Genomic DNA, 26,026 nt, shown 5'->3' with positions numbered 1-26,026 from the left:
AAGTTTTACGTGGCTGCTACGGGCTTAAGCAAGAACCAATCTTACCTACGCATCAAAACCACAACGATAGTTTGTCAAGTTGGTGTTGTTTTAACCTTCGCAAGGACCGGGCGTAGCCACACTCGGTTCAACTAAAGTTGGAGAAACTGTCACCCGCAAGCCACCTATGTGCAAAGCACGTCGGGAGAACCGGTCTCGCGTAAGCGTACGCGTAATGTCGGTCCGGGCCGCTTCGTCCAACAATACCGCCGAACCAAAGTATGACATGCTGGTAAGCAGTATGACTTATATCACCCACAACTCACTTGTGTTCTACTCGTGCATATAACATCAACATATAAAACCTAGGCTCGGATGCCACTGTTGGGGAACGTAGTAATTTCAAAAAAATTCCTACGCACACGCAAGATCATGGTGATGCGTAGCAATGAGAGGGGGGGAGTGTGATCTACGTACCCTTGTAGATCGACAACGGAAGCGTTTGATTGATGTAGTCGTACGTCTCCACGGCCCGACCGATCAAGCACCGAAACTACGGCACCTCCGAGTTCTAGCACACGTTCAGCTCGATGACGATCCCTGGACTCCGATCCAGCAAAGTGTCGGGCAAGAGTTCCGTCAGCACGACGGAGTGGTGACGATCTTGATGTACTATCGTCGCAGGGCTTCGCCTAAGCACCGCTACAATATTATCGAGGACTATGGTGGAAGGGGGCACCGCACACGGCTAAGAATATGAACACGTGGATCAACTTGTGTGTCATGGGGTGCCTCTTGCCTCCGTATATAAAGGATCCAAGGGGGGGTGTGGCCGGCCCTAGTAGGAGGCACGCAGGAGGAGTCCTACTCCTACCGGGAGTAGGACTCCCCTCCCTTTCCTTGTCTAATTAGGAGAGGGGGAAGGAAGGGAGAGGGGAGAGGGGGCGCCACCCCTCCCTTCTTGTCCAATTCGGACTAGGGGGAGAGGGGGGCGCCACCCCTCCCTCCTTGTCCAATTCGGACTAGGGGGAGAGGGGGGGCGCGGCCTGCCCTGGCAGCCCCTCCTCTTCTCCACTTTAGGCCCATGAGGCCCATTAACAACCCGGGGGGTTCCGGTAACCCCCCGGTGCTCCGGTTTTATTCGAAACTTCCCCGAAACACTTCCGGTGTCCGAATGTAGCCGTCCAATATATCAATCTTTATGTCTCGACCATTTCGAGACTCCTCGTCATGTCCGTGATCACATCCGGGACTCCGAACTAACTTCGGTACATCAAAACTCATAAACTCATAATATAACTGTCATCGAAACCTTAAGCGTGCGGACCCTACGGGTTCGAGAACAATGTAGACATGACCGAGACACGTCTCCGGTCAATAACCAATAGCGGAACCTGGATGCTCATATTGGCTCCTACATATTCTACGAAGATTTTTATCGGTCAGACCGCATAACAACATACGTTGTTCCCTTTGTCATCGGTATGTTACTTGCCCGAGATTCGATCGTCGGTATCTCAATGCCTAGTTCAATCTCGTTACCGGCAAGTCTCTTTACTCGTTCCATAATACATCATCTCGCAACTAATTCATTAGTTGCAATGCTTGCAAGGCTTATGTGATGTGTATTACCGAGAGGGCCCAGAGATACCTCTCCGACAATCGGAGTGACAAATCCTAATCTCGAAATACGCCAACCCAACATGTACCTTTGGAGACACCTGTAGAGCACCTTTATAATCACCCATTTACGTTGTGACGTTTGGTAGCACACAAAGTGTTCCTCCGGCAAACGGGAGTTGCATAATCTCATAGTCATAGGAACATGTATAAGTCATGAAGAAAGCAATAGCAACATACTAAATGATCGGGTGCTAAGCTAATGGAATGGGTCATGTCAATCAGATCATTCACCTAATGATGTGATCCCGTTAATCAAATAACAACTCTTTGTTCATGGTTAGGAAACATAACCATCTTTGATTAACGAGCTAGTCAAGTAGAGGCATACTAGTGACACTCTGTTTGCCTATGTATTCACACATGTATTATGTTTCCGGTTAATACAATTCTAGCATGAATAATAAACATTTATCATGATATAAGGAAATAAATAATAACTTTATTATTGCCTCTAGGGCATATTTCCTTCATGTCTCAGGTGGTGGCTCCGGTGTCCCTGCTCGTCGTTCCAATCCAAGCCGAGACATGGGTTCCAAGCGTCTGCGCAACCAAGAGGATGTTCCACAGGGCTCCAATGCCCCCAAGCGCAATGTCAAGACCACTGCTAGCAAGGTCAAGGAACCAACAAGGGACATGGATGAGATACCTCTTGCTGAGTTTGTCTCTCTCGGGAAGATCAAGCCCTATGTGCATCCTCGTGCAAACTTCAGAGGGAATGAATTGTTTTGGACCAAGCGGCAGAATCGCATTTACTTGGATGTGATCAAGGCCAAGCAGAATCTGTATGTAGATGTGCACTGGATCGACATGCATCACATGAGGGAGGATAAGCATCGTCACTACTTTGGTGATGCCTTGGACCTTGTGGAGCAGTTTGCCATTGAGGATGTGATCTCTTTTCATCTGGACTATGACCCCGAGCTGGTGGCCCAGTTCTTTGCCTCGGTCCACTTCCACTCTGGGGAGGATCGGAGGATGACCTGGATGACCAATGGACGTCAGTTGACTGCTACTTGGAAGGAGTTCATGGATTTGCTCAGAGTGCCTAATGAGGGGCTCCACACGCCAGTTGGTGTTCGCCCTCATGCCAACACCGAGTCAGCTAACAAGGACAAGCTTATGTCGTTCTATGTTGAGAAGAAACTAGCCAGTGGCAAGTCGACGTGGGTGCTCAACCCGTTCCTTGACATCATGCACCGGATCTTCCGCCACTCCCTCTTTCCTCGCATTGGGGACAAGGACAAGGTGCATGCCTTTCTTGTGGACATGTTGCTCATTTGTGAGGAGGCCCGAGTTTCTCAGACTTAACCACTTGATGTCTCACATATCATGTGGTGTGAGCTTCGGTTCGCGGTTTTCACCCGCAAGGTACCCATCTATGGTCCATATTTGTTCCTCCTGATCTCAAAGACTTGCAAGAAGATCTATCCCAATGAGGAGTTTCTGGCCCCTGACTGGATCCGTCATGACTCCATCAGACTCCACATCAAGCCCCAGTGGGCTAACACTACTACTCGTGCCGAAGCTGAGGCTGCTAAGAGGGCAGCTGATGAGGAGGAGATTAAGGAGGAGAGTGCGGCTGAGGACAGCTCTGCGGGATATGCACCTCCTTCCACTGAGCCCTCATGGGCGAAGAAGCTGAAGGCCAAGATGAAGGCCTTGTTCTGCATGCAGGCCAAGGGGCAGTATCGGACTCAAGTGGCCTCCAAGGAGAGTTGCCGCCGCGACAAGAAGATCATGAGGGTGTTTGGAGAGGATGTTTCTGGCGGCTCTGAGGAGCACATCACTCCAGAGGCTGAATGGATGGCAAAACAAGGCTACCGGTGGACTGATTCTGAGGAGGAGCACATTCCCGCTGCCGAGTCTGACGAGGAGCGTGCGAGCGACTACTCCGCTTGAGCCACCACTTGTGTTGTAGGTGTCCTCTCTGTCTTTTTGGCTTCTCGATGCCAAAGGGGGAGAGAGAGTAGGGATTTTCCGTGTCGTGTCGTGTTTGCTTCGTTTGTGTTTTGTTGAACCGTGTTTGCTTTGGTTTGGTTTGAGTTTATTTGAGCATGTGAGACTTATCTATCATATGGTGTAAGACATATGCACTCTATCTATCATGCTACTTAGTTCTTGCTCATGATATATTGTGCTACTTAGTTCTTGCTCTTATCTACTATCATGCTTAGTGTTAGCATTGTTATTGCAAGATATGCCATGTCTATAAAATATAGGGGGAGTGTTGATCATAGTATGTGTGCCATGCAGTCCAAAGCACTCATCTAACTAGCACACATCTAGGGGAGCTCGTCTATATTTTAGAGATGTATGGCTTGCTCATGTTCTATTCTTTCTCCCTTGTGCACATCCTGTATTGTCATCAATCCACCAAAAATGGGGAGATTGTAAGGGCATATTTATCCCTAAGGTGTTTTGGTGATTGATGACAATGCATGTGTGGACTAATCATGTGTCTCGAGTATTTCAGATATTTCATGACTAGGCACGAGACAGTTAGGGATCCCCTCGAAGATTATTGAAGACGACATTTTTCTACGTTCCCTTTTCGGTGGATTTGAGTCGTAGGAAAGCCGTACTATTAAGAGGGGGTTCGCTTTGGAAAGGTTTGGGTGGAATCGTCACGTACATGTTTACTCCTCTTTGCACCGCGTTTCCTTTAGCACCTTGGAGCATCCTTCGTTTCTTCATGTTTGTGCAAAAAGAAGTCTTCCTATCTGGTGCTGTTCTGAGGCTTGCAGTAGTACTGCTCTTCGGAGCGGTAGTACTGCAGGCCACTGCGATAGTACCACATGCCTTTGCAGTAGTACCGCAGGTGGTCACGGTAGTACCGCTCCTTGGGAGTCGTAGTACCATGAGCCCTGGTCCGGCACATCACCAGTAGCGAAGGTAGGAGCGGATGTAATTTTTTACATCTGCTCCCCGCGCGGTAGTACCGCGTGATTTCAGCGGTAGTACCGTGTCGGACTTTTTGCACTATTTGGTATTCAGCGGAACTAGCCACGGACGTTTTTCTGTCCACGGCCTTCCCAGGCTGGTCCACCCCTTCCTTGTGGTAGTACCGCTTGGCAGGCACGGTAGTACCGCTTATCGCGGGCTGGTTAAGTGGATAACGGTTGGATTTCTCTCTCCACTATATAAGGGGTGTCTTCTTCTCTGTGTTGACTACCTCTCCCAACCCTAAGCTCCATTGTTGCTCCAAGCTCCATTTTCGCCCGATCTCTCTCCCTAGCCAATCAAACTTGTTGATTTTCTAGGGATTGGTTGAGAAGGCCTCGATCTACACTTCCACCAAGAGAAATTCGATTCCCCCCACTAATCCCTTGCGGATCTTGTTACTCTTGGGTGTTTGAGCACCCTAGACGGTTGAGGTCACCGCGGAGCCATATTCCATTGTGGTGAAGCTTCGTGGTGGTGTTGGGAGCCTCTGATTAAGTTGTGGAGATTGCCTCAACCTTGTTTGTAAAGGTCCGGTCGCCGCCTCCAAGGGCACCAATAGTGGAATCACGGCATCTCGCATTGTGTGAGGGCGTGAGGAAAATACGGTGGCCCTGGTGGCTTCTTGGGGAGCATTGTGCCTCCACACCGCTCCAACGAAGACGTCTTCCCCTCAAAAGGAAGGAACTTCGGTAACACATCCTCGTCTCCACCAGCTCCACTCTTGGTTATCTCGTACCTTTACTTGTGCAAGCTTATTTGTGTTATTTCCCTTGTTTGCTTGTGTGCTTGTCGTTGTTGCATCATATAGGTTGCTCACATAGTTGCATGTCTAGACAACCTACTTTGATGCAAAGTTTAATTTGGTAAAGAAAAGTTAAAAATTGTTAGTTGCCTATTCACCCCCCTCTAGTCAACTATATCGATCATTTAAATCACGTCGGCTGATTGTTTGATCCCGTGCCCCTCCTCTGACAGAGATTGGACACATAGCTAGTTGGTTTACTTCTTTTTTATTCATCATCTAAGAGGAATGCCAATCAATTAACACATCTTTGTGCAAAGTTAGCATGCACATTGATGGTGAAGTGTTGTTGGTTGAATTCAGTTCCCTACTTTTTCGGTTAGCAGCCTGTTGGCTGCCCTCTCTATTTATAAAACTTTCCACATTCCATGCAAAAAATAGTTGAGGTTTGCCGGTGAGCATATTTTTTGTCGAAAAGCAGGCTCACTGGTGCCTGGGATCCGAAAGCAATTTCCAGTTAGGAATTTGTTGATCCATAATAACATATGGGTAGAACTTCCCCTAAAAGTGGTTATACATGGTGTCCATATAATTTAGGCGAGGTTTGCAAGTGGGCATCTCCAATAAGTCCCCTTAAAAACTCCACCTATGAGTGGTTTTTGGCGGGCGGGTGATGGCGGCTTATAATGGACGGCAGTGGTCGCGACATGGTGGGTATGGCCATGATGTGCTAGCGTGGCACTTTTAGGGGGAAGGTTTACAAGAAGATCTTTTCCATGGCGGCAGTGTGCTGATGTGGCTCTTTTAGGGGAAGGTTTATTAGAAGATCTTTTCCCTATAGATAGAGGAGAAGTTAGGCTGATTATACGAGGAACCCTAGAAAAATTCGCATTTACAGGATTTGTGGGACAAGTTTTTTGGGCACAACTCACCCTAAACCAGGAAAGGGGACTTGTTGAAGATGCTCTTAGCTACTAAGAGCAACTCTAGTAGACCCCGCAAAAATACGACCCGCAAAACGCGTTTGCGGGTTCACGAAAATCGCTTTTGCGGGTCAAAAACATACGCGTCCGAGAAGAACTCGTATCTAAACCTGCATAATTTGAAAAACTTCTTTCGCGGGAGAAATTGCGCAAACACAGTTCATCACACATACTACATTGTTCATCGCATACTACATAGTTCATCAAGCTACAAGCATAGTTATACTACATACTACGTTAAACTAGTACTAGGGGGTAACGGCGGTGAGGTCGCGGCAACCGGACGACGTCGTGGATGAGCCGTACGCTCACTTGTCCTCGCCGGAGCTGCAGATCGATGAACTTCTCCGCCTGCTCCGCGCGGATGCGGCGTCACTCCTCGGCCTTCTCCTTGGCGGCGAGGTTGGCAGCGACCGCCTGCCGCCACTCGAGGCTTCGAGCTCCTCGACGTGGCGTCGGCGCTCATCCTCCTCGCGCACGCTCCGCTCGGCGATGGTGGCGGCGATGGCGTCGAACTCCGTGACGAAGTCCTCGGGCCCGACGACTCCGCGGCGGCCGAGCGGAGCGGGGTCCTCGGGCTCCTCCTTCACCGGCACGAAGGGGAACGACGCCAGCGGCTCCGGCTCCTCCTCCTCGTCCGACCACTCCCTTTTCACGGGGAGGAAGCCCGCGGCGGAGGAGGAGGATCCGACGTACGAAGACCGCGCGGAGGAGAACGACGCGCGCCGGCGGTCGTACTCCACCGTCTCGCGGCGGTCGAAGCTCGCCGGCGGCGAAAGCCCACGGTTCGTCCACCTCTGCGCGCCGCACTTCCTCGCGTCGTCGGACCGGACGCGCCGCTCGCGCTCCGAGTCCCTCTCACGGCCGGATCGGCTGCCGGAGCCGCGTCCGGAGCTCCACATTCGCCTCCACATGGCGGCTGGAGGCGGGGCGGAGGGTCGCCAGCGGCGAGAAATTGGGAGAGGAGAAAGGGGAATTGGGTGGCTCGCGGCGGCGGGGGATAGGGTTTGGACCCGCAAAAGGGTCACGGAACCGCACTTATAGTGATTGGGGCATGCGGTTTGCGGGCTGCGACAAAAGTTTTTGCCGGCCGGGCGAGTATGCGGGCTCTGTTCTGACCGCAAAATTGGCCCGAGCCCGCATACTCGCCGGAATTTTTGCGGGCCGAGCGTTATGCGGGGTCTGCTAGAGATGCTCTAAAAGGGCAGCCCGGTGCATATAGCTCCCACTTGAGCAGAGTCAAGGAAAGGGTCCAAGCACCTTGGGTCTTTTGTACGCAACCTTCTTCTGCGTTTTTACAAGAGGCTGTTTTCTGCATTTTTACAAGAGGTTGTTTTCTGGACTCGAATCCGTGACCTCACAGCAGCAAAGCAAACGTGATGGCATGCTTTGTCTAATGCAATGAGTTTCTGTGTGATATGAAAGTTTCATGGAGATGGGCCCGTTTGAAAGGGACTCAATTTATAGTTCCTAAAGAATTGAAAAGGTAGCATTTCAGGTTTTTACTCTTCAGAATTCCATCCGCATAATGTGCTACTACTTCCCTAGTAGAAGCTCAACCTCGATAGCGAAAAAAAAAAACGCTGCAAGACCTAAAAACCCCGCCAGAAAACAGCTTGCTTTGCTTGTGTTCACAGTATTACAGGATAAGCAAACCAGTTAGAGCTGCTGTTGATGTTTCCACACACACACACACACACACACACACACACACACACACACACAAACAACATTTCCTTTTTCCGGAAGGTTGAAACTACACGGACACCGCACAGCCTACTTCTAGACGGCTGAGGGAAGACAATCTTCCCCTACCTGCAATTCACAAGAGAGACTATTATTGTTGTGAATTGCAGCAACTAAACTGGATCATATCCCCATCATGTGATCCAGGCCTGGCTGGGGAGGCACCCCCATGCCAGGTCCTCCCATGCCGCCCACTGTCACGTTATGCAGCAGTTGCTGGAGCCAGCGCCTTGTCGCCGGGTCATCCTTCGTTTCAGATATATAAGCACGATTAGTATCTGGTCGGTAACTTTGTTCCATTTGATTTGAATTCATGAATGAATTGGTAACGACAGATATGTTAGCATGACTCACCCTAAGAGAGATGTTGAATGTCCCATCTTTCAGCATGTCAGGGAGGCAATTATGCAGTGCAACACAGGCCCTGCGGGGAAAGACAAAAATTAGCACATGGGAAGATAGATGTAAAATCATTTGGTGCCATATGAATGACAGCACAAACCTGGGGTTATCTGACAGCCTGAGGTAACATCGGATAATGTGCTTGAGCAACCTTGTGGAAGGCTGATCAGCAAGTGAAATTACCATATTTCCTAAAACGCTGCCCACAGCATAGAAACGCTCAGGGGTGGCACACACGTAACGCAGTCCAATATCATCCAGCAGAATCTTCTGAACAATGAAGGTAGCAACCTGCTTATGCATATTTGACTAAATTAGTGAAATTGGAATGACAGCTATACATTTATCTCATTATCTGTATAAGACCCTGTTTGGCCTAGCCTCAACTTGTGTATTCCAACCAAAGAAATCGTAAGCACCTCAAAATATTCAGCTCCTGTGGGTTATACAGGAAAGATGTTGCAAAAATGTTGGCATATTTTTGTGTCCACAAAGTTTTTGATCTTCCAGTCCAAGTGATAACTGATAATAGTAAAAAAAAAAAAGGGCAACCTGGTGCATGTAGCTCCCGCTTGCGCAGGGTCCAGGGAAGGGTCCGACCACTTTGGGTCTATAGTACGCAGCCTTTCCCTACATTTCTGTAAGAGGTTGTTTCCAGGACTTGAACCCATGACCTCATGATAACTGATAATAGTAACGTGATAAAATTAGCAGCATAGGTCAATTACTGAATTGCCAAAGCCAAACAGCTTTTGAGGTTCCTCGCATAATACGCCTTTTATAAGTCCATAAACTGTGAAGTGGTTTTTATGTTATTACCAGAGAGAAGCCTGGCGTGGCATAGAAGGCTATAGATAATCACAAACATGTTAACAGACAAGTAAATTCTTAATATAGCGTTCCACATGAACTTCAGACAGCAAAATATAATTTTTGAAAAGAAGAAGCAATTTGATCTTTTCTAGGACTAAACAGAAAAGAAAGATTGTTTTACTTTAGACGAGGATTGAGATGGTTAGATACATACGGTTTTTGACAGTTCACTGCCCATCTCCATGGTACGCAAGCACAGAGGAATTATTTCAGTTTGCAGCAGAAAGCCGATAACTTCAGTATCATCAACCTGCATTTTTAATAATAAGGTAAAGAAGCTTCTCCCAAAGGCAAAAATAAAACGTTTGGTATTTGGAAACACATGCAGTATTCAAAAAAAGAAAGAAGAAAACATTAGATAGAACATTTGCTTGTTATAAGCTACTCAATTGTTTATGTCTTCGTTACACAACAAAGTAACAAGGATGTATCCCTAGTGACCTTATTAGATTCATCGTTCATGCCAGGGTATTGGAATAAAAACAACATGAAGCTTCATTGGTTGTAGAATTTGTAGTATATAACATTGCAGAGTTAGATGCATCATACAAAATTGGTTAGTTCATGTAAAATTGTACAAAAAATACCTTAACAAGAGCACCGATGACACCCAAGCTTGTAAGCCGCAAGTACTCAAAAGGCCTTGTCTTGCTGAATGTATTCAGGAACGGGTACAAGAACAGGGGCACATGAGCTGAAAGGAACAAATGGAGGACAGAGAGAAGAAAATGAATCGCTAACAACAACAATATCAAAAGCCGAATGGCTCTTTTGTCATATCAAGCTACCAGGAATCAGGATATGTGAGATACAATGCAAATGGCTGAATTCGTTACCATGTAAGAAAGGGATTCTGGTATCAGGGTGAGATGCAACACACTGCAATTATTGTAATACAAACACACAAAATTAGACAATAAAGATACGCAATAATAAATCTAATAACATGGGAACCTTCAAGCAATTTTGCGAATGTAATCACCCCCTTTTTATTTGGAGCTGTACCTGAAGAAGTGCAAGTGCGTTGCAGACTCGGTTTGATGCGCCTGCCGACAAAACTGGGGGTGAAAGTGCAGGGTAGATCGACACAATTTCCTGAGTTTGTTTCCAAGTTGTCAAATACACCAAGTGAGCAAGGCAGGGTCAAACTTTGACAAGTTGCATCGAAAAAAACAGCAAGTGCCGACTTGAAAACACGAATAGAATAGTGACTGCTTCCACAGTTCGACAACATAAACACAGCATAAGGTACATAGCTCCCGGCTCTTTTATGTAATTTTGAAGCATGAAAACCATAAACATAGAAGATAGATGAATTACGCATACCTGAAGCAGTGCAGCAATTGTGCCAAAAGAGTGCCAGAGAAGCGGGGCCAGGTCTTGAAATATCTCTCGTTTCTGAAACGAGTACAATTGGTTACCGATTTACTTTGGCCTTACAAAACACCTTATATAGCATGCTAATGACTGAAGAACACGCAGTATGCAATTGTTCAGTTCATGGCAACCAAAATTAAGCTACAATCGCTCTCTTCATGGTAACTTAAAATCACAAATCACACAACCCGTCCTCGTGACGAGGCGCTAGAACCCTGGAAGTAGAAGAGCACGCGACGGACCTTCGACAGCTCGAGGAGGGCGTTCTCGCGCAGCTCGCGGTCGCAGAGGTCGAGCACCAGCTGCTCCGCCGACGCCATCTTCCTGGGCTCCTGCGCCGCCGAGGCAGCGCCTCCACCGATCGAGGATGGAGACGGCGGCGAGGCCCCTGCGAAGGAGGAGGGCTCGGGGACGGAAGGCTGCAGGTTCGCCATTACTGCACAAAAGCGGCGGAGCACAGTCACTAATTTCTCCAGACAGAAAAGACAACAGCCGCAACCAATCGAGTCGCCATTCTGCGCGGATCGCACGCAGCGGCCCAGCGCGTGCCCCCACGCCGCCGGCCGCCGCAAGCACGGGACGGATCGAGGAGTTCGCAGAACCAGCGCAGGTTTGGGAGATTACCGAACGAATCAGTTCGATCGACTTCGGGACGAATCCGCTCCACCAGACCCTATCGCGCGGAGAGGGAGGAAGAGGGGGGAGACAGCAGCGGTGGCCGCCTCGCCGCGCCGGTGACCGGAGGGGGGAGGGAGGTGGGGGAAGGAAGAGAGACCACGGCGAGGGGATCTCTCTCTCTCTCTCTCTCAATCTCTCTCTCTCTCTCTGGGTTATGTCTGCAGCACGGAGGACGGTCGGAGCGAGCATTAAGATCGGACGGCCCAGGTCCGCGGCTAACACACCATCAACGGCCTGATCTGCCCAGAACCCCGAGGCGGGCCCCGCCGCGAGTAGTAATCGATCATAGATGGGCCTCCTATGGACCTCGGTGACGGGCCGGCCCGGGAGACGGGTGGAGAGGCCCGGAAGGGCTGCGCATTCCGCAGCGGCGCCCAGCGCTATAAGAAAGAATGCACCCCTAGGGTTTGCGCCCCGCCGCCAACTCCTCTCAGAGCCTCGCACCCGCATCTCCGCGCTCCGCCGCCGCCGCCGCCTCCGAGCCGCTCGAAGCCCACCTCGCAGCCATGGCGGAGCAGGTAAAGGCTCTCCTCCTCCTCCCCGTGTAGCGCTCTACCTCTGCTCCCCCCGTTCGCTTGCCGTCGCCGGATGCTCGGGATGTGTGATGCGGCGCCTTCGTGCTTATCGGCCATGTATGCTTAGATCCGTTCGTGTAGAAGCTTGTGCGTTCGTTGCGAATCGAGTGGTAGCGTGGTGTGTCTTGCAGTAGCGAGTTCGTAGTCTTTTGCTGTCAGACGAACTTGCCGTCGTTTCGATGTATTGGTTGTGCGTTTAACTCCCAGTTCATCCATTGATTTCTGCTGTCTCGGCGTAGTTGTTAGCAGCTTATGCTAAATGACTTGTGTGTTGTGACTAAATCCTTATGTTCCACTGGTACTTTGTGCTATTCTCTGATCATTTGAACCCGATAGGATCTTGGTGTCCATTGTTCTATTGTTCATTTTGAGTTTGCCAAGCACTGAGTGAAGTATAGATTGTTTTTCTAGTTTGTTCTATTCCTGTGTACAATATGTCATAATTTGTTGCTGTAATTGTTCTAATGGTAGTTTAAACTTGATATGTTGTGCAGACCGAGAAGTCTTTCCTCAAGCAGCCAAAGGTTTTCCTCAGGTGAGGAGTTTGATTACCTTTCTTGTGTGCTGTTGTTGTTTAGCAATGTTCATATCTTTTATTGATCCCATGTAATGCCTGTACCCTAACAATGTTTTCTGTTCAATTTAGCACCAAAAAGGCCGACAAGGCAAAGAGGCCCGGCAAGGCTGGCAACCGCTTCTGGAAGAGTGTTGGCCTTGGTTTCAAGACCCCAAGGGAGGCGATTGATGGTAAACTATAGTGGGCCAATCCGTCTATTTTAGCACTGTTTGATACTTGAGTAGGTGATGCTAGTCTTTGAATGCAAGTATGTGTGCCTAAGATCATACTTAAGTACATTTCTCCTGGCTTTGCTAGCCTAGTCTACACAAAGAATTGAAGCTAGTAAATTCTAGATCCACAGCCCATTTTCTTTTGGTCATGTGGAAACAATTGAGCCATGAATTGTACCATGTACTGTTTCTTGATGTTCTGTTGCTAGTGTCTGGCTAGTACTGTGGTTGACATAAATCACGAATAGTTAATTGTGCCTTATTTTCTGTTAAGCTTGCGACGGTGTATTAATTCCTATTCATTTCCAGGTACCTACATTGACAAGAAGTGCCCATTCACTGGAACTGTTGCCATCAGGGGCAGAATCATAGCTGGAACCTGCCACAGTGCCAAGATGAACAGGACCATCATTGTTCGCAGGAACTACCTTCATTTTGTCAAGAAGTATCAGAGGCAAGTAAACCCATTGATGATTCTGAGAACATAATGCATTGCTTCTTCCCTGTGGCATTTCTAACTCAAATCAATTGTGCTCCTTGCAGGTATGAGAAGAGGCACTCCAACATCCCAGCTCACATCTCCCCCTGCTTCCGTGTCAAGGAAGGCGACCATGTCATCATTGGCCAGTGCAGGTAATACTCATTACTCTTGCATGACTATCAACTTGAGAATGTTAGCCTGGTTGTTCTAGTATGTTGACCCTTGTGCAGTTATGTTACTGTTACATACATGCTGTGATATTCCACTTCATCATTATATAGTTGATGTATTGATTACTGCAGAAAGCTTATTTTCTTTTGTGCTGAAGTATGTTGCTTGTCTGAAACAGGCCCCTGTCGAAAACCGTGAGATTCAATGTCCTGAAGGTCGTTCCAGCTGGAACCACCGGAGGCGGGAAGAAGGCTTTCGTCGCTGCCTAAGCCCAGACTCTGATTCATGAGTAGTTCATAGTCAGAACTTTTTCGCACTTGAAATCTACCAGGCTGCTGTTTCGAGATTTGATTCCGTGTTATCTGTCAAACCGAATGTCGTGATCTGAACATGTTTTGTGGAATCTATCTATCATTAATAGTTTCGCTTTAATTGTACTGCCTTATTGTCCTTTTGCTCAGTTCCTTGTGAATTTGTTTGCCCAGATGTTATATGATATTTACTCGAGCCGTGTGTTGCCTTGTTCCTATTGTTAGTAACTTCTCCAGCATTAGGTTTTTAATCTAATGAAGCAAAACTAAAATTGATGGCTGGCATTATTTGAAGTTGCAAAGTTGCAATTGTGATCAACTGTAACAAAATATTATGATGTACTACTCCCTTCGTAAACACTCTTATATTTGTTTGCAGAGGGAGTATAATTTAGTATGTATGAGTTAGCAGAGAATGACAGAAAAAGAGCTCCATATGTAGGCATGTCGATTTGTTGACTTGAGAACTAAATTTTCAGAATTCATCTTTCCTTGAACTCTGCCCTCCCTTGTGTTCTGTATCTGCACCCTGGATCGACCGTTGTTGTATCACACCTAGGACTTGCCGAACCTCCTTGGACAGTGCTATCGTTAAGAAATCTGCCTGCCTGACTGCTGGCACGACAACGCCTGACAATTTATCAAGTTGTAGTAAACACGATGGCTACGTACTCGAATAAAGAGGATGAATTGCTGTGTGATGTGTGGAGTTTCAAGGCACGAAGCATAATTTGGCAAAGTGTGCATATTTGGTTCAATGAACACAAGCACTACACAGCTTACCACATAGAAGATGATCATGGACACACAGCTTACGACATAGAAGAAGATCATGGACATGTCAAGTATTGAAGTGTGTGTGCACAAGTGCTAGCAAGGTGCATTGTGCCGAAGAGCTCACATGTTTTCGTTCTTGCTGCTCTATGTGTTGATCATTTTATTGATTTGCTCAATGTTGCAACTTGTTGATCACTTCATTGCTAGCTTGCACGTTCTACCAAAGACGAGTGCAACCCCTTCGCAATGATGCATTGTTGAATAAAGCTCAATGGGCACACTAACTGAATTACATGTGAAGAAGTTCAAACTCAAAGGAAAGGAAGGACGAAGGGAGTATTTGGGATCGATGGAATTGAAAAACTTGTCGAACATCTTTCAAGGAGTGTTTGTCGGATTTAAATGTGTGGTTAAATTGCTATTGATCTAGATAAATTTGTCAAAGTGACTAGAGACGGTCATTTGGTTTGTTTTTCTTTAACCTTTTTCAAGAAATGAGAGGACATTTAGTGACTCCGGTTGAATGGCCTTCGCCCTATTCCTGTCTTCGGACACGTCGTGCCGTGTTCACGGACATTTGATGGTGTCCGTGTTGGTGGACCGCATTGTTGGCCCTAAGGACGGTAATGGTCTCCAACCCAAGCTCCTATGTGGGGAGGAAATGTGATGACCGGATAGCCTGCCACATTGGACCCGATCTATCCGCAGCAATTTCTCTCTTTTTTTCATCTCTCTTCACCCCCGCCAATTATATATGTGTCCAGGCAATTTGATAGGACAAGGCTGCGTGCACAGATAAATGGGGTTCAGAGCGGACACTGTCGAAACGTGACAGCAGATAAATGGGGCACCAAATTAGTACAGTTGAAGATGCTCATCTAAAGGGGCAGCAACAGCCAAAAGAGTTACAAATGGCAAAAGCCAAGACGCATTCAGAATCTGGGCCAATTACTCACAAAAGATACAACAGTCTGGCCAGTACCTGAAAACCCTAATGCCAATAGCTCAAAGAGCTCAGCTCAATACAACCAATGTCCCAAACTGCGAGGCATTCGTTCGACCTTGCAATCCCTGTGCAACACTGCTTCCTCCATCTGCTGCCGCTGTCACCAACCAATGCGCCTAGAACGAGATCTCACTGGGCGCGTGGAATGTCCGTCCGCGGCAGATCGCCTCCAGGTTTTCTCCGGCGTAGGAGCTGAGCGGAGAAACCTCGACGCCTATGAGAAAAGGGGTCATGAGAATGGTGGCCATCACAGTCTGTTTTGTCTTGAAATGCCTGAGTTGTGATTTAGTGCTGCAAGTTTCACGGTACAGGCAAACGTGAGGAATTACCTGTCATGTACAAGGGCACAGAATGGGTCAGGAAGCCGCCAGCAGCGACTACCCATCTGCTGTGGAGTCGGAGCAGCATCAGTTTGGCGCTATCGGGGGTGTCGTAGGCTGAGCCATTCGCATTCTTCACTGGAGCAAATTCCTCTTCGCGTAGCACCTGGATTTTCAGATATGCGCCAGTGAGTATCTCAAGCTTTTAAACCCAAAGAAAATGGGGGGAAAGAAGGAGAGGGAACAGAATGGAAATTGAACCTCAAAAAGTGTCATGGACGGGGAGTAATTGAATGCATCGAATATGAACTGCTCAAGCTTCAGGCCCATTGTATACCCATGAATCGAAGGTATCTTCTTCTGTGCAAGATGATACCTGGCCACCAAATTTCCAAATGTCAGGCGCTGCAACAGAACATAATTTATGCTAGAGCATGTGCCAAGTAAAATTACTTGCCATGATATGCCTAGCAGATCCTTATATCACAAACTGTAGTTATAACTCTCACTCTCCCAGAAAGATTAAGAGACATAAGCAGCAAGTAGGTAAAAAACTACTGTAAAACCAGACTCAAGAGTTATTGAGGGAAGAGGGCGCAAAAATTATATGATTTCAGAATTCAAACTGGATATAGAAACACTCACACGCTGTCCTTTTCAAGGCTGTTTGCCACTTGATTCAGAAATTCCAAACTGAACATATGCAAGCATACCTGCAAAGAACAAAGCAATATGTTAGTTTTATCATCTGTCACAGACTCACAGTTATTCAGGGAAGGAGGGAGCGACAAGCTAAGGATAGAAATATACATTGCTCCAACAATAACGAAGGCGCCCTGTTGATTGATTAATTTCAGTAGTCATAGCCGCATCCATTTCACTATACTCGACCACGGAAAGAGGTCCACCACAACCTCTTTGAACAAATACTCCAACATTCTCTTGTGGATAAGCCTGTTAAGGATATGACAGACTATCAACAAAGTGCATAGTATGCTAAAAATGACAATTGCCAAAAAAAACAAGTGATGAACTATGAGAATTTCCTTTTGCGAGCTCGAAAGATATTTGACCTTACCTTCCTAACAACCTTCGCAGCAGAAGATACACCCTTTTCTATAAAGTACCCTAGGAACGTTGGATCTGCAACACGAACCTGCGCATAAGACATCGATTAGCGAACGAGAAGGTGCGGAAATCAGATGAGACCTCAAAGCGCATGTCCTCACCAATACGTTATCAACTCCGTAGCAATCTACATACTTTACACCCCGTGAAGACATGTCGTCAAGCAACTTCTTAGACTTCAGAGCTGTGGGATGTTACAGTTGTAAAAAATAAGCATCAGTATCTAATAGTGGGTAAAATACAACTACTGCAAGATGCATAATAACTGGTCCATATCTATGGGAGATTACCGGCATAAACTCCTCCATTTCCATCAGGTGCCTTGGCTACCTGGTTTAAGATCATGTAAGAACAATTCAATCATTTGGCATTGCAGATATGCAGTATCAAAGTAGCTTTGCAGGCATCAAAATTTGCATTTAAACTCTTAGATCACACACCATGAGTAAAACTTAGAAAACAAATTGCTATAAACTGTAACGTCCTGGCCGTACATGGTAAGATGGATCATGAATGAAAAGTTAAAGAGAAGATGAAACACGGTACCTTGTATGGAGTCTCCATAATAAATCTGCCATCGTCAGAAACACATGGAAGGGTGCCTTGTTGGAAAAAGGTCACCTGCCAAGAAGATATCAACGTTTCAAGCCTAGCTATTAAAGATAACTCTTACTATTAGATTCAACAGTATGCACGTGTTTGTTGAATTGCCATGAATATTCAATGCAACGGAAAATTTTGTACTTGTTCTTACCTGGTCAGCCTCTAAGCCAAAATATTTACGGCTTTCAAAGAATTTGCGTGTGACATCATCGTTGAAGGGGCTGGTCATTATGTACCAGTGGATTGGTAAAGTATTTCTTGGACCTGCAAATTATTTTCAAATCAAGGGTAAGGAGGTGAAGTGAAGCAAAGGACAAAGAAAAATTTACAAGCTTGTGTATATTACTATCACTGGACTGAGCAGCCAACTTTTGAATACACAAAATGCGTTCCGCTTGGAGTTGGAAAAGTGATTTTCCAGATGGAAGTCCAATACCTGGAAGGCCAACATGAGGTGTCAAGAGAAAATCACAATGATCAATGTAATATAAGGAGATTCGAATTATCAGCGAAATGCAATTCCACACAAGTATGGATGAACAAAGATGCCACGCTGGATATAGTAAGTACATCCATTTCCTTTTGATCAGGACACAATGCATAACAGTGATGTACAAAATTTATAACATGTGAAATCTGCCGCTATGGAATTATCAGCAGAAAATGCAATTCCATACTAGTATGGATGAACAAATATGCCACACTGGATACAGTAAGTACATCCAATCACCTTTTTTGATTAAAAGATGGTGTATAACAGTGATGTACACAATTTACAGCATGTGAAATCTGCCTCTATGGAATAAAGAATTGTGCCAAGAACTAAAAAAATCACTATGGTGTACTATTTTTTAGTTTTAAAAGAAGAGCACACCACTGCACATATGCAGTCAACTACTAACATACAAGGATTCAGATGGGATCGACTTACTGAAACACCCCTTAGGATCTGAGCTTCCAAGCCGAGTCCCCTACACACAAGGCACAACATGAGAAGAAATCAGATCATCATAAGTATAATGCTACAGAATGCGCGGTAGAGACTACAGAGACTGCAGTATCAGAAAACAGGACTGGGGGGATTATATTTCATGAGATTACCTGGCCACCAGCTAAAAGGACAACGGCCAGCTTCCCCTCGGAGATGGCTCTCAGCCCCTTCTTCCACCACCGTTCTTTGTCCTCTGGAGACCTCTCCTCCACCCTCGACACGCTGGATTCCGGCACGGGCTCGGCGGGCGCCAGATAGCCTCCTGTGTTTAGCAAGATCACCACGTTAGTTAAGAATGCTGATCAAAGATACACATTGTTCTCTTCTTCACTGGAATGATGGCAATTTGTTCAAATGAAGGAACTCTGACCTTGTGATCCCATAGAGCGTCGAATGATCCGGTCAATCCTCGAAAGATCTAGACTCTGCAACATAGTTAGTACACACAGCTCCGTCAGTATTCATTCGGTGTCAAAATGGCAAACAGATGCTGCAAATTTCGATTGAGGTCAGGCAACACCACAATCGAAATGTGCAGCATCTGCAACTGATGGAGATTTACATTGCTACTCAAATCCTCATCTTCCACCCCACAAATCCCAGCAGCACTTTCTACTTGAAATCAAATCAAACCAGCTCCGCGTGCAGAATTCCAGCCCACGACCGAATCGACAAGCATAATTCCAACACAAAACCGAAATCTTTCTTTCATGATTAACAATCCCGATGCAGAAAGTAACTTCCTATGCCGAAAAAACCTCCGCCGACAGTCCCTGCGCGAGGAATCAGCTCCTCGCGCGAACAGAAATCCCAGCGCAAGAAAGCCAAATCCGGCCATGAAATCCCGCCCGGAGGCGACCGGAAGAGCAGCGCATTGGGGTCGGTCGGTCGGTCGGTCTCACCTCGATGTCCCGGACGAGGAGGTCGCGGTCCTCGGGCGAGAGCTCGTCCCAGAGCGCGAAGGCGCCCTCCTGGCCGTAGTCCTTCATCCGCTCCAGCAGCTCCTGCGGCGGCGCCGCCCCCCACCTCCCGACCGGGCCGACCGGCGCCACCGACCCCACCATCATCTCCTTCATCTCCTCCTCCTCGTCGCCGCGGCGGCAGCACAAGAAGCGGCAGGGGCGGCAGCAGGCGACGGTGGCGGGGCGAGGGAGATTGTGAGCAGGCAGAGGCAGAGGCAGAGCGGAGCAGCGGGCGGTGGCGAGGCGAGGCTAGAGATCCGTGATTGGGTAATGATCCGCTGTGCCTATGGCCAAAAGAGCCAGCTCGGATTGTTCGCCGGTGCGTGCGTGGGCGTGGGCCGCGTAGGCGTAGGTAGGGAGGGGAGGCGTGGTGGTGCCGCTGCCGGTGCGTGTGCCGCCGCGCGGGGCGAGGTTATATACCACGGCGCGGTGCGGTGCGGTGCGCTGCAGGTGTCTCCTCTCTGGCTTTTGGATCGGAGCAGGTTGCAAACGTACAGAGGGAAGGGGGAGGAAGCTACGCATGCTGCCATGGCGACCACGCCATTTGGATGTTTACGGCGAATAATCAATCTACTTGGCTCATAATTTTACTGCCTCTAGATATAGGAATATAAGTATTTTCTTAGGTTATCTACTGCATTTGACTAGCAAAATATGGAGTACGTTGCTTGCCACAAAATATACATATATCTCTACAACCGTTGTTGATTGTTTTTTTGAGATAGCGAACAAGCGGTTCTACAACCGTTGTTGATTGTTTTTTTAGATAGCGAACAAGCGGTTCTACAATCGTTGTTGGACGAATTTTCTTACTCCCTCCGACCCCGTATTACTCGTCGCTGAATAGATGTATTGAATCGAATGGAGGATCATGTAGTTTTATGCCATACTGATTCTTTTTGTCAAACGTAAGACCTATAAACCCGTGCCTGCTTATATTCCCATCCGAAGGGAGTGTCTTCTTTGTGTCATAATTCCATATGCGGATTTAAGCACTAACCCAAATCTGCATATTTCTTGTTGATCTTTATTCAGCTCATCTGTGTATTACATGTGTAAGGGCATCTTCAATGGTAACCCGCAAATTTTCTTTCGCATCTGTGACGGACAGAGGGACCAGTCCGCACACACGGATGCGGAAGGAGGTCATCTAATCGTAACCGCATACATCCGACCTTCCTTATTGTTTTTTTCAACTCCGCACGACCAAGTAGTCGCATGCAACACTAGTTCAAATTTAAAAAAGTTCAAATATTGCATCCCAACATTGTTGTCCCCCTTTCACCGCCCACTGATGCTCAATCAGATCTTCCTTCAGCTTCTTGTGAGTTGGTCGATGTCGAATTTCTTGACGCATTTGAATAAACTCTTCAAATGTGGCCGGATTCTGGTCCAAAAGTTGGATAGGATCATCCATGTTCTCAAATTCCAGAGCTGCAGAAGCATCATCACCCTCATCCTCGACAATCACGTTGTGCATGATCACACAACATGTCATCACCTCTCACAAGGTTTCGGATCCAATTGTTTAGCATGTCCACGAACAACTGCAAAACAAGCCTACAGAGCTCCAAATGCCCTCTCGACATCCTTTCTAGTTGCTTCTTGTCTTTTGGGCAAAGTGAGCCTTTTTCTGGCCAACTGAGTTTGAGATGGTGCTGACAAAGGTAGCCCATGGAGGATAGACACCATCAACTAGATAGTATCCCATATTGTACTCATGTCCATTGACATTATAATGGCAAGGATGAGCTTTTCCTTCAGCCAGCCTCGCAAACAACAACGACGATCGTTGCAGCACATTGATATCATTATGAGACCCGAGCATGCCAAAGAAAGCGTACCAAGCCCAAAGATTATGTGATGCAACTGCTTCAAGAATCATGGTGAGCTTCTTAACATGACCCTAATATTGCCCTTTTAAAGCCTTCGGGCAGTTCTTCCATTTTTCAATGCATGCAGTCAAGAGATCCAAGCAAACCTGGCCACCCTCTTACTTCTGAGATTGCCAAGAGCCTCTTGGTGTCTGCCACAGTTGGTTCTCTCATGGAGGTCCGAACACCTCGACCACGGCAGTTGCAAACCTGACCATGGCATCTCTACACGTGCTCTTAGACATCCATAGGTACTCATCCGACGAATCAGCAGGCGTGCCATATGCAAGAATCCAGAGTGTGGATGTGCACTTCTAGTAACCAGAGAAGCCAATAGTTCTGACGACGTCCTTCTTCAGGATGAAGTAGTCATCGCAAGACGAGATGCCATGGTACAAACGATCGAAGACAGTCTTGCGCATCCGAAAACACTGACGAAAATGGTTAGCAAATAGTGCATCAGAGGCAAAGTAGCCGGCCATCAGTATCAAATGGTCGCGCGCCTTGTTGCAGTTGAGCACTCGATGACCCTTGATCGAGCCCTTGAAATTGAGAACATGCTCCTCCGCACGATCCGCGTCTTCAAGAACCGCCTGCATCATTGCCGTCTCATCGAAGTGCTCCTCGTCCGACGAGTCGTCAAGCAACTCAACATGCTGTTGGAAATATGCCCTAGAGGCAATAATAAATTAGTTATTATTATATTTCCTTGTTCATGATAATCGTTTATTATCCATGCTAGAATTGTATTGATAGGAAACTCAGATACATGTGTGGATACATAGACAACACCATGTCCCTAGTAAGCCTCTAGTTGACTAGCTCGTTGATCAAGAGATGGTTACGGTTTCCTGACCATGGACATTGGATGTCATTGATAACGGGATCACATCATTAGGAGAATGATGTGATGGACAAAGACCCAATCATAAGCCTAGCACAAGATCATGTAGTTCGTATGCTAAAGCTTTTCTAATGTCAAGTATCATTTCCTTAGACCATGAGATTGTGCAACTCCCGGATACCGTAGGAGTGCTTTGGGTGTACCAAACGTCACAACGTAACTGGGTGGCTATAAAGGTACACTACAGGTATCTCCGAAAGTGTCGGTTGCATTGGCACGAATCGAGACTGGGATTTGTCACTCCGTGTAAACGGAGAGGTATCTCTGGGCCCACTCGGTAGGACATCATCATAATGTGCACAATGTGATCAAGGAGTTGATCGCGGGATGATGTGTTACGGAACGAGTAAAGAGACTTGCCGGTAACGAGATTGAACAAGGTATCGGGATACCGACGATCGAATCTCGGGCAAGTATCGTACCGCTAGACAAAGGGAATTGTATACGGGATTGATTAAGTCCTTGACATCGTGGTTCATCCGATGAGATCATCATGGAACATGTGGGAGCCAACATGGGTATCCAGATCCCGCTGTTGGTTATTGACCAGAGAGTCATCTCGGTCATGTCTGCATGTCTCCCAAACCCGTAGGGTCTACACACTTAAGGTTCGGTGACGCTAGGGTTATAGAGATATTAGTATGCGGTAACCCGAAAGTTGTTCGGAGTCCCGGATGAGATCCCGGACGTCACGAGGAGTTCCAGAATGGTCCGGAGGTAAAGATTTATATATGGGAAGTCCTATTTTGGTCATCGGAAAAGTTTCGGGTTTTATCGGTAACGTACCGGGACCACCAGGAGGGTCCCGGGGGTCCACCAAGGGGGTCCACCTGCCCCTGGGGGGCACATGGGCTGTAGGGGTGTGCGCCTTGGCCTATATGGGCCAAGGGCACCAGCCCCAAGAGGCCCATGCGCCAAGAGATGAGGGAAAGGAAGAGTCCTAAAGGGGGAAGGCACCTCCTAGGTGCCTTGGGGAGGATGGACTCCTCCCTTGGCTGCACCCTTCCTTGGAGGAAGGGCCAAGGCTGCGCCCCCCCCTCTCCCTTGGCCCTATATATAGTGGGGGGAAGGGAGGGCAACAACATCTAAGCCCTGGCGCCTCCCTCTCCCTCCCATGACACATCTCCCTCCTCCCGCAGCGCTTGGCGAAGCCCTGTTGGAATCCCGCTACTTCCACCACCACGCCATCGTGCTGCTGGATCTCCATCAACCCCTCCTCCCCCTTGCTGGATCAAGAAGGAGGAGACGTCGCTGCTTCGTACGTGTGTTGAACGCGGAGGTGCCGTCCGTTCGGCGCTAGGATCATCGGTGATTTGGATCACGACGAGTACGAGTCCATCAACCCCGTTCTCTTGAACGCTTCCGCGCGCGATCTACAAGGGTATGTAGATCCACTGCTCCTTCGTTGCTAGATGACTCCATAGATTGATCTTGGTGATACGTAGAAAATTTTGAATTATTGCTACGTTGCCCAACAGTGGCATCATGAGCTAGGTCTATGCGTAGTTTCTATGCACGAGTAGAGCACAAAGTAGTTGTGGGCGTTGATTTTGTTCAATATGCTTACCGTTACTAGTCCAATCTTGATTCGGCGGCATTGTGGGATGAAGCGGCCCGGACCGACCTTACACGTACTCTTACGTGAGACTGGTTCCACCGACTGACATGCACTAGTTGCATAAGGTGGCTAGCGGGTGTCTGTCTCTCCCACTTTAGTCAGATCGGATTCGATGAAAAGGGTCCTTATGAAGGGTAAATAGCAATTGGCATATCACGTTGTGGTTTTTGCGTAGGTAAGAAACGTTCTTGCTAGAAACTCATAGCAGCCACGTAAAACATGCAAACAACAATTAGAGGATGTCTAACTTGTTTTTGCAGGGTATGCTATGTGATGTGATATGGCCAAAAGGATGTGATGAATGATATATGTGATATATGAGATTGATCATGTTCTTGTAATAGGAATCACGACTTGCATGTCGATGAGTATGACAACCGGCAGGAGCCATAGGAGTTGTCTTAATTTATTTATGACCTGCGTGTCAACATAAACGTCATGTAATTACTTTACTTTATTGCTAACCGTTAGCTGTAGTAGTAGAAGTAATAGTTGACGAGACAACTTCATGAATACACGATGATAGAGATCATGATGATGGAGATCATGGTGTCATGCCGATGACGATGATGATCATGGAGCCCCGAAGAGGAGCAAAGTGATGATGGCCATATCATGTCACTATTTGATTGCATGTGATGTTTATCATGTTTATGCATCTTGTTTACTTAGAACGACGGTAGTAAATAAGATGATCCCTCATAATAATTTCAAGAAAGTGTTCCCCCTAACTGTGCACCATTGCGACAGTTCGTTGTTTCGAAGCACCACGTGATGATCGGGTGTGATAGATTCTAACGTTCACATACAACGGGTGTAAGACAGATTTACACACGCGAAACACTTAGGTTGACTTGACGAGCCTAGCATGTACAGACATGGCCTCGGAACACAAGAGACCGAAAGGTCAAGCATGAGTCGTATGGTAGATACGATCAACATGAAGATGTTCACCGATGATGACTAGTCCATCTCACGTGATGATCGGACACGGCCTAGTTGACTCGGATCATGTAATCACTTAGATGACTAGAGGGATGTCTATCTGAGTGGGAGTTCATAAGATGAACTTAATTATCCTGAACATAGTCAAAAGGTCTTCGCAAATTATGTCGTGGCTCACGTTTCTGTTCTACTGTTTAGATATGTTCCTAGAGAAAATTTAGTTGAAAGTGGATAGTAGCAATTATGCGGACTAGGTCCGTAAACTGAGGATTGTCCTCATTGCTTCATAGAAGGCTTATGTCCTTAATGCACCGCTCAGTGTGTTGAACCTCGAACGTCATCTGTGGATGTTGCGAACATCTAACATACACGTTTTGATGACTACATGATAGTTCAGTGCGTAATGCTAAATGGCTTAGAATTGAGGCACCAAAGACGTTTTTGAAATATCGCAGAACATATGAGATGTTCCAAGGACTGAAATTGGGATTTCAGGCTCGTGCCCACGTCAAGAGGTATAAGACCTCCGACGATTTTCTTAGCCTGCAACTAAGGGAGAAAAGCTCAATTGTTGAGCTTGTGCTCAGATTGTCTAAGTACAACAATCATTTGAATCGAGTGGGAGTTGATCTTCCAGATGAGATAGTGATGTTTCTCCGAAGTCATTACCATCAAGCTGCTAGAGCTTCATGATGAACTATGATATATCAGGGACATATATGATGATCCTTGAGATATTCGCGATGTTTGACACCACAAAAGTAAAGATCAAGAAGGAGCATCAATTGTTGATGGTTGGTGAAACCACTAGTTTCAAGAAGGGCAAGGGCAAAAAGGGATGCTTCATGAAACGACAAATCAGCTGCTGCTCTAGTGAAGAAACCCAAGGTTGAACCCAAACCCGAGACTAAGTGCTTCTATAATGAAGGGAACAACCACTGGAGCAGAATTACCCTAGATACTTGGTAGACAAGAAGGCTGGCAAGGTCGATAGAAGTATATTGGATGTATTATGTTAATGTGTATTTTACTAGTACTCCTAGTAGCACCAGGGTATTAGATACCGGTTCGGTTGCTAAGTGTTAGTAACTCAAAATAAAAGCTACGGAATAAACGGAGACTAGCTAAAGGTGAGATGACGATATGTGTTGGAAGTATTTCCAAG

General features: G+C 47.0%; 3 protein-coding genes across 3 annotated transcripts; 1 reads left to right on the top strand and 2 right to left on the bottom strand.

Moving 5' to 3' along the window:
• Positions 1 to 7,923: 7,923 nt before the first annotated feature.
• LOC123190192 (CCR4-NOT transcription complex subunit 9) lies at positions 7,924 to 11,598 on the bottom strand. The gene is made up of 10 exons (XM_044602789.1): positions 11,353 to 11,598; positions 10,971 to 11,164; positions 10,678 to 10,749; positions 10,357 to 10,446; positions 10,188 to 10,230; positions 9,939 to 10,045; positions 9,506 to 9,601; positions 8,579 to 8,769; positions 8,431 to 8,500; positions 7,924 to 8,322 (listed from the first exon to the last, which is right to left on the bottom strand). Exons 2-10 carry the CDS (start codon positions 11,160 to 11,162, stop codon positions 8,200 to 8,202), a joined length of 984 nt encoding a protein of 327 aa, XP_044458724.1. The 5' UTR covers positions 11,163 to 11,164; positions 11,353 to 11,598; the 3' UTR covers positions 7,924 to 8,199.
• Positions 11,599 to 11,714: 116 nt separating this feature from the next.
• Positions 11,715 to 13,859, top strand: LOC123190193 (40S ribosomal protein S11). The gene is made up of 6 exons (XM_044602790.1): positions 11,715 to 11,924; positions 12,476 to 12,516; positions 12,628 to 12,728; positions 13,080 to 13,224; positions 13,314 to 13,403; positions 13,601 to 13,859. The coding sequence occupies exons 1-6, from the start codon at positions 11,913 to 11,915 to the stop codon at positions 13,689 to 13,691; spliced, it is 480 nt and encodes a 159-aa protein (XP_044458725.1). The 5' UTR covers positions 11,715 to 11,912; the 3' UTR covers positions 13,692 to 13,859.
• A 1,506-nt stretch (positions 13,860 to 15,365) lies between these two features.
• LOC123190191 (UDP-N-acetylglucosamine diphosphorylase 1) lies at positions 15,366 to 20,010 on the bottom strand. Its single transcript, XM_044602788.1, has 15 exons — positions 19,461 to 20,010; positions 18,929 to 18,983; positions 18,669 to 18,820; positions 18,499 to 18,538; positions 17,914 to 18,003; positions 17,719 to 17,831; positions 17,511 to 17,585; positions 17,255 to 17,294; positions 17,066 to 17,148; positions 16,915 to 16,992; positions 16,647 to 16,790; positions 16,482 to 16,549; positions 16,098 to 16,212; positions 15,846 to 16,002; positions 15,366 to 15,730 (listed from the first exon to the last, which is right to left on the bottom strand). The coding sequence occupies exons 1-15, from the start codon at positions 19,632 to 19,634 to the stop codon at positions 15,633 to 15,635; spliced, it is 1,482 nt and encodes a 493-aa protein (XP_044458723.1). The 5' UTR covers positions 19,635 to 20,010; the 3' UTR covers positions 15,366 to 15,632.
• Between the last annotated feature and the right edge of the window lie 6,016 nt (positions 20,011 to 26,026).

This window comes from Triticum aestivum, chromosome 2A, assembly GCF_018294505.1.
Source record: "Triticum aestivum cultivar Chinese Spring chromosome 2A, IWGSC CS RefSeq v2.1, whole genome shotgun sequence".
Lineage (NCBI taxonomy): Eukaryota > Viridiplantae > Streptophyta > Magnoliopsida > Poales > Poaceae > Triticum > Triticum aestivum.
The sequence above is the reverse complement of the archived record's forward strand: the minus strand, read 5'-3'. Positions and strand labels throughout refer to the sequence as shown.